Here is a 16312-nt window from a genome sequence, read left to right as displayed (position 1 = left end):
CGAGGAAAGAAAAATTTGTAAAAAATAGTATTGAATCGTTATTTATAATAGTTTTAAAATCAGACTCAGCAGTGCTTTACTTTGCCCCTTATTTCGCTTATTTTTGAGGGGTAAAATCGTTCTGAACCGTTTTCATTGGTTCAGACTTTGGCAGCGTAAAAATGCTATTCAGTTTCGAGGAAAGAAAAATTTGTAAAAAATAGTATTGATTCGTTATTGATAATAGTATTAAAATCAGATTCAGCAGTGCTTTACTTTGCCTCTTATTTTGCTTATTTTTGAGGGGTGAAATCGTTCTGAACCATTTTCATTGGTTCAGACTTTGGCAATGTAAAAATGCTATTCAGTTTCGAGGAAAGAAAAATTTGTAAAAAATAGTATTGAATCGTTATTGATAATAGTTTTAAAATCAGACTCAGCAGTGCTTTACTTTGCCCCTTATTTTGCTTATTTTTGAGGGGTAAAATCGTTCTGAACCGTTTTCATTGGTTCAGACTTTGGCAGCGTAAAAATACTATTCAGTTTCGAGGAAAGAAAAATTTGTAAAAAATAGTATTGAATCGTTATTGATAATAGTTTTAAAATCAGACTCAGCAGTGCTTTACTTTGCCCCTTATTTTGCTTATTTTTGAGGGGTAAAATCGTTCTGAACCGTTTTCATTGGTTCAGACTTTGGCAGCGTAAAAATACTATTCAGTTTCGAGGAAAGAAAAATTTGTAAAAAATAGTATTGAATCGTTATTGATAATAGTTTTAAAATCAGACTCAGCAGTGCTTTACTTTGCCCCTTATTTTGCTTATTTTTGAGGGGTAAAATCGTTCTGAACCGTTTTCATTGGTTCAGACTTTGGCAGCGTAAAAATACTATTCAGTTTCGAGGAAAGAAAAATTTGTAAAAAATAGTATTGAATCGTTATTGATAATAGTTTTAAAATCAGACTCAGCAGTGCTTTACTTTGCCCCTTATTTTGCTTATTTTTGAGGGGTAAAATCGTTCTGAACCGTTTTCATTGGTTCAGACTTTGCCAGCATAACAATACTATTCAGTTTCGAGGAAAGAAAAATTTGTACAAAGTAACCCAAATCAGCCGAAATACAGAAATCACATGATTTAGAAGCACTACTATAATACTTTATATGCTCTGGAATTACAAGACCACCTGAGGGACAACATGATGTATTTTTGGCAAGTTGCAGAAAAAATATGCAACCTTTGGATCGTTCTACGGACAACATGGTGACCGAACTTGAAAGGTGGTTTGTAGGTATGCGATGTCGTTGACACCAAGAAAATAATCAAGAACGTCCTGATTTTTCACGGGCACCATTAACTGCACCATTGATTACTAGATGTAATGAAAAAAAGTGTTTAGTTTGGTATATGTGACTAGTGATAAAAGAGCACCAATGGTGAAAATAACAGCACTGGTGGGATTTTATGAAGCTCCATAATTTCATCATCTAAGGCTAATGTGCATCCCATATTATAGAAAAGCTCAAATATGACTAAAATAGGATGTGAGCTTCTGGGGTTCCTTGCTGGGGGAAACCATACCTGACAATGAAGCATGGGCTCTAGGCTGGCTTTACTGAAGTTCTAGCAAAAAACTGTTAACCGTATTTAAGACGATTTTATCCTTGTTATTTTAAAAGCAGTTGGTGTTGGTAAAAAATAGTAGCTCGATAAATTTCTTCTGCTATGATAGTCGACATATGGAAAAATTCCACATTGCATGAGCCATATTATTCAGTTTATTAGACAACTTTTTGGCTTTATCAATATGCACCAATCTTTTGTTGTTGTTTTTTTCAGTAAATTTTCAGTAAATTTTGTTCATTGTCTTTCAGACACGAACGGAAGGAGACTTTAGGCACAAGAATCCACAAGATTTTTGTAGCATTTTCCCTTTTATTCCCTATGTTTTAATACGAGTCAAGTGTTTTTGTTTTACTTTGAATTTGTAATCAGTCTTTCCGGTTAGGTGTTCATTTTCCATAGGAACCAGAAACCAGTGTTGGTTTCCCCGGAATAAAGCAGTAACACAACAACAACTCCAGTTGCTGGTGAAACCAGGGAGCATAGTAACCAGTGTGTATGTTCCTGGCTTTTCTGGGAAATGAAAAAGTGTAACATTAACCATTTTCTATGAAAAATGATTATTATCAAGGAAATACAACAAAGTTTGACAAGACTTTCAAAAGATCGGTTGCTTAGTTAGTAGGCCTTTTGACTGTTTACTGTTTTACTTGTTTAATTTGTTTTAGCGCAAGTTCTATAGCAAATCTTGAACTTTGTGAACTTAGTTCTTGGTCACACTGCAAAAATTCAGACTGATTTAAAAAAAAACGTAAATCGAGATGTAGATGAATGCGTGCCTTTTCAGCTTCAATGCATCAAAACGAAATCAGCTTCTCATTTCGAAGTTGTGGAATTTTTCGATTCATCCCGATTTTATCATCAAAGGAGAGGTAATACAAATATTAGATGCATTAGCCCTTCTTGGACTCCACTTTCCTTTGTTCTCACATGAGCTGAACATCTCAGCTAAATGAGATTCTCCAGCTCCAGGAAGCTAGGAGTTTTCGTAAGATGCAAAAGTCTCCTCCATAATGTGTTTATCTCGCCTCTTTTCCTGACAGGCATCACATCAGTCATGGAATATACATGCCCTTTTTTTCTGGTGCTCTAGAAAGCCATAACGCCCCTCTTCAAAGTACTTAAAATCAAGTAACTCGTGTGACAACTTCTGAAAATCCCGATGCCAAACCTGTGCAATCAATCCAAGATCATTTTGACGAGGTGACCATGTTTGTTTTAAATATTCAAACATTTCGTCCCTCGAAATGTTTGGACAAGGTAGTCCTACTCAAGGACTACCTTGAGTAGGGTGCTTCCCTTCAAGAAGGCCTAAGCAAGAGTTTCGTCCAACGATCAGCCACCACATAGAATAGCCTCCTAGCAGAGGTAATCCCTGAACACGCCTTACTTGAAATTTTTAAGCGAAGATGCAGCAAAATTATCAAAGTTTAAAATAAACTGAAACGAATACATTATAAGGCCTAGCGTTATATCACCATTGTTGACGGAGCTGAAAATAATTATAGTTTGCTAATCCTCTTAAGTTAATTTGCCAGAAAATCATGCCATTTTCCCTTTTTTTTTCTTGTAATTATAATATATTGATTTTCAGTTTGAAATCAAAACTAATAAATCGTGAAATGTTGTTTACAAAGTTGATTGTTTAATTTTTTAAGTTAATTAGTGAGTTAAAATTTGTGAAATGTAATCTTAAAAATTAGTAGACAAATACACATACCTGAAATATGTAGCAAACTTCCATGCCATTCAGGATTGTCATATTTGGTTTGGTATCCTCTCTGCCAAACCGCTTGATAGAAATTTGATAAGTAAGACCATCACCAGCTAAATATAAGGTGTTTTCACCCAAGCCAACCGGAAATTCTAGGGAATGACTACAAAAATAAAAAATTGAAATATTCCTAGAAAACTTTACTCTAAGCATAAAAAAGGAGTAAATATAGTAATTTTGCAATTGGATGATATCAAGCATTAACTAAACTAACTATGTCTTTTACAGAATACTATATTTTAAACATAAAAAAACAGCAAATACAATAATTTGCCAAATTGATGATTAAGTACACTAAACATTATGTACATGTTACATTATGTATTAAATGATATTATATGTAATATGTTATTATTATATGTTATGTATAAATAATATTAAACATTATGTAGACGTTAAACATTAAGTACCTCATTAAAGCGTCTCATAAGAATCCCTTTCCGAAACCTCTTTGCCTTTTTCATGAACTAAGAGTTAATAATTTTTGCTTTGGAGGTGGGTCAGAAAAAATGGGTTTAAAACTAAATATCCTCCACCTCTGGGCTAACGGGGACAATTTCCTATAAGAAGAAAGGAATTTCAGTTCTTAAAAGACTTTTAATGCATCTGTTTCCTTAGGTGTTCAAACCGAATTGTTGACAGACTGAACTTCAAGTCATAGATTCTCTTCTTCCAACCATACTTTTGGTGGGTTGGGTGGCTTTTGGGTGGCGGTTTTCGATTAGTCACTTACTCTACGCTAGGTATTGAAGTGTGTGACCAGTGCATAATTTCAACGTTGAACTGAAAATAATAGAGTGAGCTGTTTCTTTTGCATCCACTATTTACCTTTTACCCTATTTTCTGGCTAGGGTAGTAAATCAAACAAGATTACAATTAGTGTAATTTGGAAGTTTTGAACTCCAAATACTTTTTAATATGGCTCGGTAAGGATGATGCCAATGAACTGTCATGTCGGGATTCAGGGGAGCACTGCATCCATGTATTTTTTTTTGTTGAATTACACCCGCGTAAGAACACCACTACCCCACCGACCCTTTCGAGCATGGTAGATGAAGGAATTTTTCCCAAACAGTGGCGCGGAATTAAATATTAGGAGTAATTCTAATTCAAAGATTTTCCGAGCAGTTTTGTGCTACAAGAGATAGCCTATAATTGTAGGATATAGATATTTTCATTTGAATAGTAGTATTACCTACCCTCGTATAAGTAGCTTGCACCTTTAATTTAAAAGGGTCAAATTGATGATTCCTGCTTTGAAGTGGGAAGGTCCTAGTGACTCTATGGTATAACGTATAAAATTATTTGGTTACTAATAATAATATAAGACAAGATCTAATAATATAATATTTAAAAATAAAGTTCACATAGGCTGAGGCTAGAAAATGCATGTCTGCAAGGATAGTACTTTAGCCAGGAAACTGAAACAAGTTAATGAATAAAAATAAAAGTATAGATTTTATTAGTTTCATTTATTTTTAAAAAAAATCAAGCTCAAATAAACCTATCTTATCATAAGTGCCAACCCTCAACTGCATTTACTAATGAGAATAAATGGCCTGATTTCAGGTTTATCAGTCAATCTATGGTAGTGATGCACCTGAAAAAAAATGTGAAATACCCTCTTTTCAGAACTTATGTGACTTTTTATTTATTTTTTATTTTTATTATTATTTATTTTTAAATAAAGTGTTAGATAATCCTCTAAGACTAGCACTAACACTAGGTAGATTACCCTCATAAAGTTTTTTAATTCGGATAATTCAAGGTCAATTTTGCTTCTTGCTGCGGGGGACGGGGCACAAACAATATTTTACCCTTGTTTTTGGTGACGGACGAAGAGGGGAGAAAAATAAGTAAGCAGCCCACATCAAAAGGTGCTTTACTTCATTATATTCTAAATAAAACAAAAAGTATATAAATTCGTATTTAAAGAAATTCGATCAGAGATATTATTGTGCATTACAATTGAATATCATATCGTTAAAATGAAATTGTGAGCTATCATCATATCTAACTTGAGGGGGTGAATAAGAAAAAAAAAGCGTAAAACCACATGGACGTAAGAACCACACACGCAAGATTGAAGCTCCTAGCTTTAATTGAAAAAAATCACCAAAAAAGTGTTGAGAGGGGGTTAAGAGTTATTATGGAAGAGAAATTTTGTTCAATTTGAACTCATTATTTTTTGGTTTGCATTGGTTACATACTATTTGGATTGCCTTGCCATCATAGCCGAATGGTTAGCATCCTAGACCTGAAATTCTTTATTCGTAAGAATAAGGGTTTGAGTCCTTGCGTCGCCGGCTATTTGGTTTGGAAGTGTAGTGACTCTGCAAGCTCAGTCAGCACCAATCCAGCGGGAATGGGTAAGTGAAAAACCTGGGAAAGGTAAGTAGGATGGGTGTGTGAAAACACAGGATGTCCAGTTCCCCATTGCACATCTTGTGTAAATTGTCACGAAGCAGAGATCAGTACCACTGATTGGGACTGTAAAGTGAAATGCCGCATTTTTTACCTTTTTAAATGGCTTATATTTAAATCACCTGAAATCACTGAAAAATACAGAATAGGATGCTTTATTATATTAACTTAAGAAAAAAAATGTCTCTCAATAGAAAATAAAGGTATATATTGAAACCTAAAACTGATTTAACCCATTAGAGCTCCCATTTGAGAACATCTTATTATAAGTTATTTTTCTCCTAAGATATCAGCTCGGGTATCAGAACCCTAATAAGCTGCGCTAAGGCAAGCACCACGAAATTTTACTGGTTTTTGGGTCTTGATCTTGGGTCTTTACCGGTCATCGTCTTGGGGGTTAATAGAAATAATTTCTTATATAAATAATAGAAATTGCTTATATAAATATAAGCAATTTCCTGAATTGTCTATTAAGTAATGGGATTTATCGTGCAGGAAAAAATGCAACTGATACAAAATAAGACACAGTAATCTTAAAAAAAATCAATGTATTTTGGGCAATGATGATTCAATAATTCAGAAATTCTTGAGATTGTTAACTCAACTCGATAATAATTATTTTTATTTTTTTGGAAAAAAAGTAGCCTAATTTCTAATTAATTCTAGCTTTCTTTTTTTCGAAATCCCCCCCCCCTTTTGAAGACAGAATAAAGCATCATATTACACTTACCTCATTGTACCATTTTTGAATAAAAATAATTTCTTATATAAATAATAGAAATTGCTTTTATAAATATAAGCAATTTCCTGAATTGTCTATTAAGTAATGGGATTTATCGTGCAGGAAAAAATGCAACTGATACAAAATAAGACACAGTAATCTTAAAAAAAATCAATGTATTTTGGGCAATGATGATTCAATAATCCAGAAATTCTGTCGATTGTTAACTCAAGTCGATAATAATTATTTTAATTTTTTTGGAAAAAAAGTAGCCTAATTTCTAATTAATTCTAGCTTTCTTTTTTTCTAAATCCCCCCCCCCCCTTTTGAAAACAGAATAAAGCATCATATTACACTTACCTCATTGTACCATTTTTGAATAAAAATAATTTCTTATATAAATAATAGAAATTGCTTTTATAAATATAAGCAATTTCCTGAATTGTCTATTAAGTAATGGGATTTATCGTGCAGGAAAAAATGCAACTGATACAAAATAAGACACAGTAATCTTAAAAAAAATCAATGTATTTTGGGCAATGATGATTCAATAATTCAGAAATTCTGTAGATTGTTAACTCAACTCGATAATAATTATTTTTATTTTTTTGGAAAAAAAGTAGCCTAATTTCTAATTAATTCTAGCTTTCTTTTTTTCTAAATCCCCCCCCCCTTTTGAAGACAGAATAAAGCATCATATTACACTTACCTCATTGTGCCATTTTTGAATTCAAAGCTTGTGAAAACAATGTACTCTTCAAACTTGACTGTCAATTCGTAGAAAAGCCATTTAGAATCAAATAAAGGAAAGACGTTCAAAATCTTATTTTCCTGCGATGTGATTTGCAGTGCATGAATGCCATCTATAAAAAAACATTTTCATGATTTTCGAAATTCACAATTAATTCCTAGAAAAGTCATTTTGGGTTGGAGGAAGAAAGTACATTGTTAAGTGATATGGTTTTGTGATATCTTATGTGATTAGTTAGTATAGTTACAAGTATAACGACGCCATCTTTAAAAAACAATTTTGTAGAGACAACTCATGGTGATTAATATTCAGTCATTTATTTAACGACGATTGATCTAAGTAATGATTCATTAAATAAACAATTAAAAATATCTTGTTCTTTGGTGCTAGAATTAAAATTTTACCTCCCAAAAATTCTAAAAGGGGTGTAATTTTGAATTCCTCTTTAAGTAATAGTTTCAACATTAAAATATGCCCAGCACTAAATTTGTAATTCCCTTGACAAGTTCCTAATTTTCATGCCAAACTGAATGAAGAAACTAGGAGAATGAGACATTTTCCCATTTAAATGACAAAACAAAGCTTCTGGTAGCACGAGTAAACCTCTTATATTCTAAAATAGATTCAAAATGAGTCTCTTCATTTGTCCATTTTATAAAACAGGACATAGATATTCTCCTCCAACTTCAATTTCCCAAATCCCAAATATTCTTACATTAATATATCCCGATATGATATCCCAAATATCTCAAAATATCCCCATTTTTTTTATATTTTTTCTTCTTTTGAATGCTTCAATTTTTAATGTTACTAACATTTTTTCTACTTTTTGGAGAAATAGAAATTTAGTTTTTTGCCTTATTTTAAGCTACAACGTAGTTAGGTGATACAGATACCCATAGGGCTTTCTTCTTTAATGCGGTTGTTTAGTTTTTTTATTATAAAATGTAGCTGCGTTTATTTTTTTTTATTTCTTATTTTTATTTTTTATCTTATCTATCTATCTATAGTATCCGATATCCCAAAAGAGATAAGATAACGAGTCTCATAATTTATTCTTCTACATATTTGACCTCCTCCCTTATAAAGAGCTGGAATTGGAACTGCGGACGTTACTCTGGGGAGGAATTTTTTTTCTTAACCAGGTTTGTGTCTTACTCAGAAAATTTTGATTTTTCAATTAGATTTTCACGCTTTACAATTTTCTTGTAGACTCCATATATAGTCAGGCAAGGTGTGAGCTTCCTTTGCAGGGTTAATCTCAGAGGATACTGAAACTGATATGTAAGAAGCTCTATTTTGAATTCGGTAAAATTATGTGATATGTGGTTACAACTGCAGTCGGTGCTTCGGCACTTAGTACACGAATCAAAACAGATTCAAATTAGGGCAGCAACTTGCTAATTTCGGTATACCGATTGCTAATTTCGGTATACCGATTGCTAATTTCGGTATACCGATTGCTAATTTCGGTATATCGATTGCTAATTTCGGTATACCGATTGCTAATTTTGGTATACCGATTGCTAATTTCGGTATACCGATTGCTAATTTTGGTATACCGATTGCTAATTTCGGTATACCGATTGCTAATTTTGGTATAACGATTGCTAATTTTGGTATACCGATTGCTCATTTCGGTATACCGATTGCTAATTTTGGTATACCGATTGCTAATTTCGGTATACCGATTGCTAATTTTGGTATACCGATTGCTAATTTCGGTATACCGATTGCTAATTTCGGTATATCGATTGCTAATTTCGGTATACCGATTTCTAATTTTGGTACCCAAGAAATAATTGCAGCAATGTAGACAACATGACAGTACATCCGATTCGGACAGACGGGATGATTAATTGTAAAACCAGTTTTGTTAGAAAAAAATATGTGTATAGCATAGATCAAAGAAAACATAAAACGAATATTCTTTCTTAAAACCTTTATCCCCTTTCCCCAAGAGCCAGAAATATAAAGTCATAAGAATAAACATTTATATGTGCTACAAATCTTCTCTTGTTGGTCCAACCTGTTGCTATAATGTTATCTGTTGTTGCTGTTAGAAAAAGTAGAAATATATTTAACCTCCTCCCTATGGAACCCATTGAACAAAAATTCATCAGCGCATAAACCTAATTTTTAGATTTCTTAAGCTACCAAAATTAGACTAGTTATTATCGTGACACTAGATGAGTTTGGGTTCCGATTTAGCAAATTGCTGCCCATAATTTTAATCCCAAAGAGCACTGGCAGGGTACCGAAGACCAGATTTCAGAGAGAAGCATTTTGTATATAATATAGAATCGTTTGTAAATTACTTATTAAACAGTAGGCCCTAATTAATTAAAGGTGAATAACCAATCAAAACCAATTAAACCAATGAAAGCTATATTGTAACACCTGAAATCAACCACATGAATAGCCGATTGATAACCAATGCCCCAAATTGGCAAGAATAAATCAAAGCCTTATCTCAGTGCCTTAAATTGACCAAATGAATAATAACCAAAAACCGATGAATGACTAATTAAACAAAAGGAAGCTATATTTTAATGCCTTTAATCGACCACATTTGCTTAAAATTCAAAGCTAGATACCTTTTTTGTCTTTCAATAAACTTTTTTTCAATTTATTCTGGTGCAACCATTCGCTGGTAGATGAAGCAAAATTTTGTATTGATACTGCGACCAGTCTATTGGAATGTTTTGTTAGCTGTTTCACTAACCGTTGAGTAGATATGGAATCAAGTAAAGTAAAATTTTGTCGATTACGGGAAGGAACATCAAAGCCAGATCGGTTTCCATGCAGATAAAAGAACATGCCAAAGAATTCGTTGTTTCCAAAAAGCCTATAAATTAAGAATTAAATATAGAAATAAAAATTTACAAATATAAAATATGAATATAAAATGTAAACAAAAAAAATATAAAATACTTATAAAAAAATGTAAATACAAAAATATATAAAAATATACAATTATAAAATATAAAATATAAGCAAAATGTAAATATAAAAAATATATAAAAATAAACAAGCATAAAATGTAAAGCATAAACAATGATGTAAATATAAAAATACACAAAAGAAATTAAATATTAAAAAATACAAAACTATAAATATAAAAAATTAAAAATTATACAAATATGAAATATAAATATAATTAAAATAAAAATAAAAAACAACAAATATAAAAATATAAACATAAAAATATACAAATATAAAATATATCTATATATATATAAAAATAAGTTTTCTGTCTGTCTGTCTATCTGTCGAGTGACGTCATGTCATCATGTCGCCATGTCGTCATGAAGTTAGTTGTCGTCATGTTTGTTATGACGATGACGTCATTAAGAGTATTTAAGAAAATCGTTCAAAGACAAATTTTTAATTGTAAGAAGATTGTGGACGGAAAAATGTTTAATTGTAAAATGACTGAAGAACCTACAATGGCAACAGCCTTGGAAGCTGCTCAAAGGGTCTATGCCAAAAAACTTGCGGCTGATAGAGAAAGTAAGAAAAGAAAGCGTGCCGAGGAATCACAAGAACAGCAAGAAAACAGGCTTGCGGTTGATAGAGAAAGTAAGAAAAGAAAGCGTGCCGAGGAATCACAAGAACAGCAAGAAAACAGGCTTACGGCTAAAGAACACAAAACCGCGCAGCTAGATGAAAATCCACCTAGACAGCGAGAGTCAAAACATATCAAAATTGAAAATGATAGCGATGATGATTGCGTTTGGGATTTTGACTTGGATAAGGTCATCAATACCTACCAGATTTTAGTTTAAAAAAACAAAGGTTCGGCGATATGTATTTCATAGTGACGCTGAAAAATAAAGAAGAAAAAGAAAACTGAAAAAAGAAAAAAGGTAAAAACTAAAAAAAAAAACGAATGTATATACAGACCGGAACACCGGGACACAAATGACGACCGGGACACAGGGAATCCATATATATAAAAATAATTTGTCTGTCTTTCTGTCTGTCTGTCGAGTGACGTCGTGTTTGTCCGCATATGACGTCTGAATTATTTAATCATATACCAATTCAAAAACGAATGTATTCAAGCCGATGTAGCTGAGTTGGTAAGGCGTAATGTTACAGGTTCTAGGCTCAAGAGGTTTCAGGTTCGAACCTTGGCTTAAAAAAAGGTAAAAATTACAAAAAAACTAAAACTAATAAAAAAAACTAAAAAAATAAAAAAAAAATAAAAAAAGGCAAAAAAACTAAAAAAACTAAAAACTAAAAAGAAAAAAAACTAAAAAAAAGGAAAAAACTGAAAAATAAAGGAGAAAAAGAAAACTAAAAAAATATAAATAAAAATAAAAAACTAAAAAAGGGAAATACTACAAAAAAACTAAAAAGAAAAAAGAAAAAAAAACTAATAAAGCTAAAAAAGGTAAAAACCAAAAAAAAACTAAAAAGAAAAAAAGGAAAAAAACTAAAAATTTATTTCATCATATACCAATTCAAAAACGAATGTATATACAGACCTGGACACCGGGACACAAATGACGACCGGGACACAGGGAATATAAATTGACGACCGGGACACTCAAAGAAAAATTACAGACTGGGACACCGGGACACAAATGACGACCGGGACACAGGGAATATAAATGACGACCGGGACACAGGGACACAATTACAACGGGGACGCCGGGGGGCACACGGGGATATATAAATGACGACGGGTACACAGGGAATGTTCGATTAGCAATCACCATCAACAAAGCTCAAGAGCAATCATTAGAATCATGAGGTATAGATCTGAATACGGATTGTTTTTCCCATAGACAATTATATGTTGCATGTTCAAGAGTCGGTAAACCTGAAAATCTATTTATATGCACAGACATATAAATATATGTCTGGTTGCGCGAGTTGGGGGTTGCGCGAGGCACCCCCACCAACTAGGTGTTGGGGTGGCGCGAAGCGCCATCCCAACAGCTAGTACGAATATATAAATATAAAAGATACGCACAAAAATGTAAAATATAAACATCAAAATATATACCTTTGATAATGATAAACATTTTGAGCGATGTATCCCTTTAGAAATATTAATAAAGTTTATTTTTAGCTATCTTTTCCACATTTTGGAACTTCTTTGAATTTTTATATTTTCACCCAGTTTGTGTGTGACATTACGGTTTACGCTTAGATTATTTGTAATAAATCCAATATTAAATTTTAACTAGAACTCATTTTAAATTTTGGCAAAAAGAAGTATTTAGTTCTGTTTTTTAAACTTATTTTATTTAAGCTGTGGATCCCAGTCCTTTCCAGGTCCACAATCCACTGTCATGTAATCAACCAAATTAATTATTTCGTACTACCAAAGGGGTGCCTGTACCTTATCCCCCCCAGTCCCATATTCACAAATCAACATTTATTGCGTGAATGCTCTAATTCAAGGATCAAATACACATTCGAAAAAAAGTTATACAGCTTTGAATAAATTCAGTTTAAGAAGCATTTTGTGTTTTTTCCTTCCTTTTAAATTTATCAAAGCACAAAAATTTTCCGTAAAATTAACGGCATGGAAATATAGGAATACAAGGAAATCCTTTTTTTTAAATACAGAGAAAGCTAATGAAATAGATAAGACAATATCCCGTTAAGTACGTAAAGTACGTTAGCGTAAACTGAGTCACCATGTAAAGATAATGAGTCACCATCTAGCGCCTTATGGAAGCAACTGTCATTATCAACGCTTTTGTGATCTAATATACGTTCTTTTGCAACAACGCTATTATATTGCAGTAGGTAAAAATATCGAATATATTCCATCCAAGCCCTCTTCTATTAAATAGTCTGGCTGACCATGTAAAGTATTTTAGTATTCTATTGAAGTACTGGTTAATATCAACACAATTTTGATTAATTAAATGTGTCGATGACGTCATCATGTCAAGTAAAAAAAAATATAGAGTTGCATAGTTCAGAACCAAATATATACCAACTAACATTTTCTATTTATCATGTAAAGACCGTCTGCTGAATTTTAGCGTTCTGTTGATACATTGGACATTACCAATTGTATTTTGATCAAACATTTGTTGTTTTGGTGACAGTTTTACTATGGTGACTAAATTAAAAAAACTAGTTTTTTCACCTGAAAGTAAGGAGTTATATCAAAATTAACAGAAACTGTTAAATATCCAAGGAGTGTTTGCCCCTCCTTAATACATCACTCTCTACATTAAAGTTTTCACCACTTTTAAAAAAGTTACTTATTGTTCTAATTACCCTTGTGTTTCAGGAGTCGTTTTTATTGCATTCAGATAAAACTTAAACTTTAGCGTAAGGAGCAAGGTGCTTAGGGGGGGGGGAACCCTCCTATCACACTTAATAATATCTGTTCATTTAGGTTTCAACTTTACTCCTTACTTTCAGTTGAAAAACTTGTTTTTTTCTTGATTTTCTGATCGTTTCTTATAGAACACAAGGAATCTTGCTCCGCCTTCAAGGAAAAATCCCCCTCCCCAAGGAAATATCCACTAGACAACTCAATACTGGTGAAAATTTACCTCGGACAATTACACTTAATATCTCCCTGCCTAAAATTCAGTCGGTAAAGATATAGCTAGACCAATAAAGAAACTTCATATAGGAATTCTGTCAAACTACTTCAGTGTAAAATTTCTTCTGAAAAATGGGAACTTCCCTCTCCATGAAAAAATTTTCCTCCCCACCCGAAAAATATAGTCTATACACAATTCCCAATAACAAATACTATACATAAACAGTGGACAAACTTTATAACTTAAAGACCTTTCCCAAGGGGCTGTGAGGAGGGAGGGGTCATATTATCTCCAGAGATATAGTTGTTGGGTCTTTCTATCATCCTGAACAAAATAGGTGTTTCAAAATTTTGTTCAGATGATTTGGGAAAAAGTAGAGTGGGGGTTCCTAGGTGCCCTCTAGATTTTTTGGTTACTTGAAAAGAGAGCTATAACTTTTAATTTCCATTAGAATGAGCCCTCTCCAGACATTCTGGGCCCAATGTGTCGATACGATCACCCATGGGAAAAAACAAACAAAGAAGTAAACACACACCCGTAATCTTTCAACTTCAACTTTCAACTTCAAATTTGTTAACATCAAATAATCAATATATGCATCTTTTCTAACATCCCCACAAAAGGCTCCATGACCTGTGAACGTAGGGAAAAACACTAAAACCATATATTTCAATATTCATAATACAAGATAAGAGAAATAAATATGGAGAGGAAAAAAAAGTAAGCAAACAGAAAAACAGAAAAATGCAAATAATTATATCAAACTTTTTTTTAATTATTTACACTCAATTGAACTAGCAAATACATATTACTGTTATTAATTATATATATGAAAAAAGGAAGAACAAGAAGAAAAACTAACCCAAATGACTTTTCATTAATCTTTTCAAAAACCCCGATGGAGTGGCAATCTCTGATATTCTTCGGCAGGGAGTTCCAAACCCCACTACATGCGTATATAGGGCTAAAATCTGAACTTGTGACAACTGGCATATCGATATTTTGTAAAAGAGGAGGAAAACAAAATAGTCTTGATTGAGATCTATTTCATAAACAGTCTTTAGATTTTAGAAGAAACTTTAAAGGAAAAAAAGGAGAATGATTTTCTTTCACTCTAATTTATTCTTGTAAAATTTCGGACTTTTTCTTTGCGTCGTATTTGGCAAATTGGGATTTTAGAGGAAAGTAGGAATATGAGAATGAATTTTCTATCGATTTTTTTTTCGTAAGATTTCAATCTTTTTCCTCGAATTCCTTTTTCATAGTGACATCTGGCATTGCGAATTTTGTAAAAGAGATGGAAAAAATATATTCTTCATTGAGATCTATTTCAAAAACAATCTTTAATTCAAAAACAATAACAAAAAGGAAAGAAAAGGTTGATTTTCAAAAAGATGATTTTCCTTCACTCTATTTTTTCTTATAAAATTTAGTCTTTTTCTCGGTGTCGTATTTGGCAAATTGGGATTTTACAGGAAAGTAGGAAAAGGAGAATTAATTTTCATTCAATTTTTTTTTTTCGTTTGATTTCAATCTTTTCCTCGAATTCCTTTTTCATAGTGAAATTAGCATATCGAGATTTTGTAAAAGAGGAGGAAAAGAAAATTGATTGACACCAATTTCAAAAACAGTTTCCAGATTCTAAAATAAAATTTAAAGGAAAAAAATGAGAATGATTTTCCTTCATTCTAATTTTTTTTTTTTATAAAATTTTGGTCTTTTTCTCAGTGTTGTATTTGTCAAATTGGGATTTTACAGGAAAGTAAGAAAAGGAAAATGAATTGTCAATCGATTTTTTTTCGTAATATTTTGATCTTTTCCTCGAATTCGTTTTTCATAGCGAAACCTGGCATATCGAGGTTTTGTAAAAGAGGAGGAAAAGAAAAAATTCTTGATTGAGGTTCATTTCAAAAACAGTGTCCAGATTTGAAAAGAAAATTTAAATGAAAAACAGGAGAATGATTCTCCTTCAATATAATTTTTTTTTTAATTTCGGTCTTTTTCTCGCTGTCATATTTGGCAAATTAAGATTTTACAGAAAAGTAGGAAAAGGAGAATGAATTTTCCACTCGATCTTTTTTCGTAAGATTTTGATCTTTTCCTCAAATTCTTTCTTTTTGTGACATCTGGTATATCGAAATTTTGTAAAAGACGAGGAAAAGAAAATATTCTTGATTGAGATCTATTTCAAAAACAGTCTCCAAATTTTAAAAGAAAACTTAAATGGAAAAGAAAGGAGAATGATTTTCCTTCAATCTAATTATTCTCTTATAAAATTTTGGTCTTTTTCCCAGTATAAAATCTGGCAATTTGAGATTTTACAGGAAAGTAGGAACCAAAGAATGATTTTCTCTCGATCTTTTAAATTTTTATAGAAAATAGATCCTCATCTGCTTATGACATCCGCCAATTTGAGATTCTATAGAAAAACAAAAAAGGAGAAAATTTTCTTCTCCATTAAAACGAGATACAGGAGAAAATCATTATTTTCAAAAGATTTTTCTTATATACTTTTTTA

The 16312-nt window shown here is 32.0% G+C and overlaps 1 protein-coding gene across 1 annotated transcript in view; it reads right to left on the bottom strand.

Moving 5' to 3' along the window:
* Nucleotides 1-16312, bottom strand: part of LOC136032705 (cadherin-like and PC-esterase domain-containing protein 1) — a 277185-nt gene that overhangs the window by 222880 nt on the left and 37993 nt on the right. The window contains exons 6-8 of the mRNA XM_065713010.1: nt 9865-10115; nt 7226-7379; nt 3318-3474 (exon numbers count right to left, since the gene is read on the bottom strand). Of these exons, the coding sequence (XP_065569082.1) occupies nt 3318-3474; nt 7226-7379; nt 9865-10115 (562 nt within the window). The remainder of the gene's footprint in view (nt 1-3317; nt 3475-7225; nt 7380-9864; nt 10116-16312) is intronic.

This window comes from Artemia franciscana, chromosome 11, assembly GCF_032884065.1.
Source record: "Artemia franciscana chromosome 11, ASM3288406v1, whole genome shotgun sequence".
Taxonomy (NCBI): domain Eukaryota; kingdom Metazoa; phylum Arthropoda; class Branchiopoda; order Anostraca; family Artemiidae; genus Artemia; species Artemia franciscana.
This window is presented reverse-complemented; position numbering and strand designations above follow the sequence as displayed.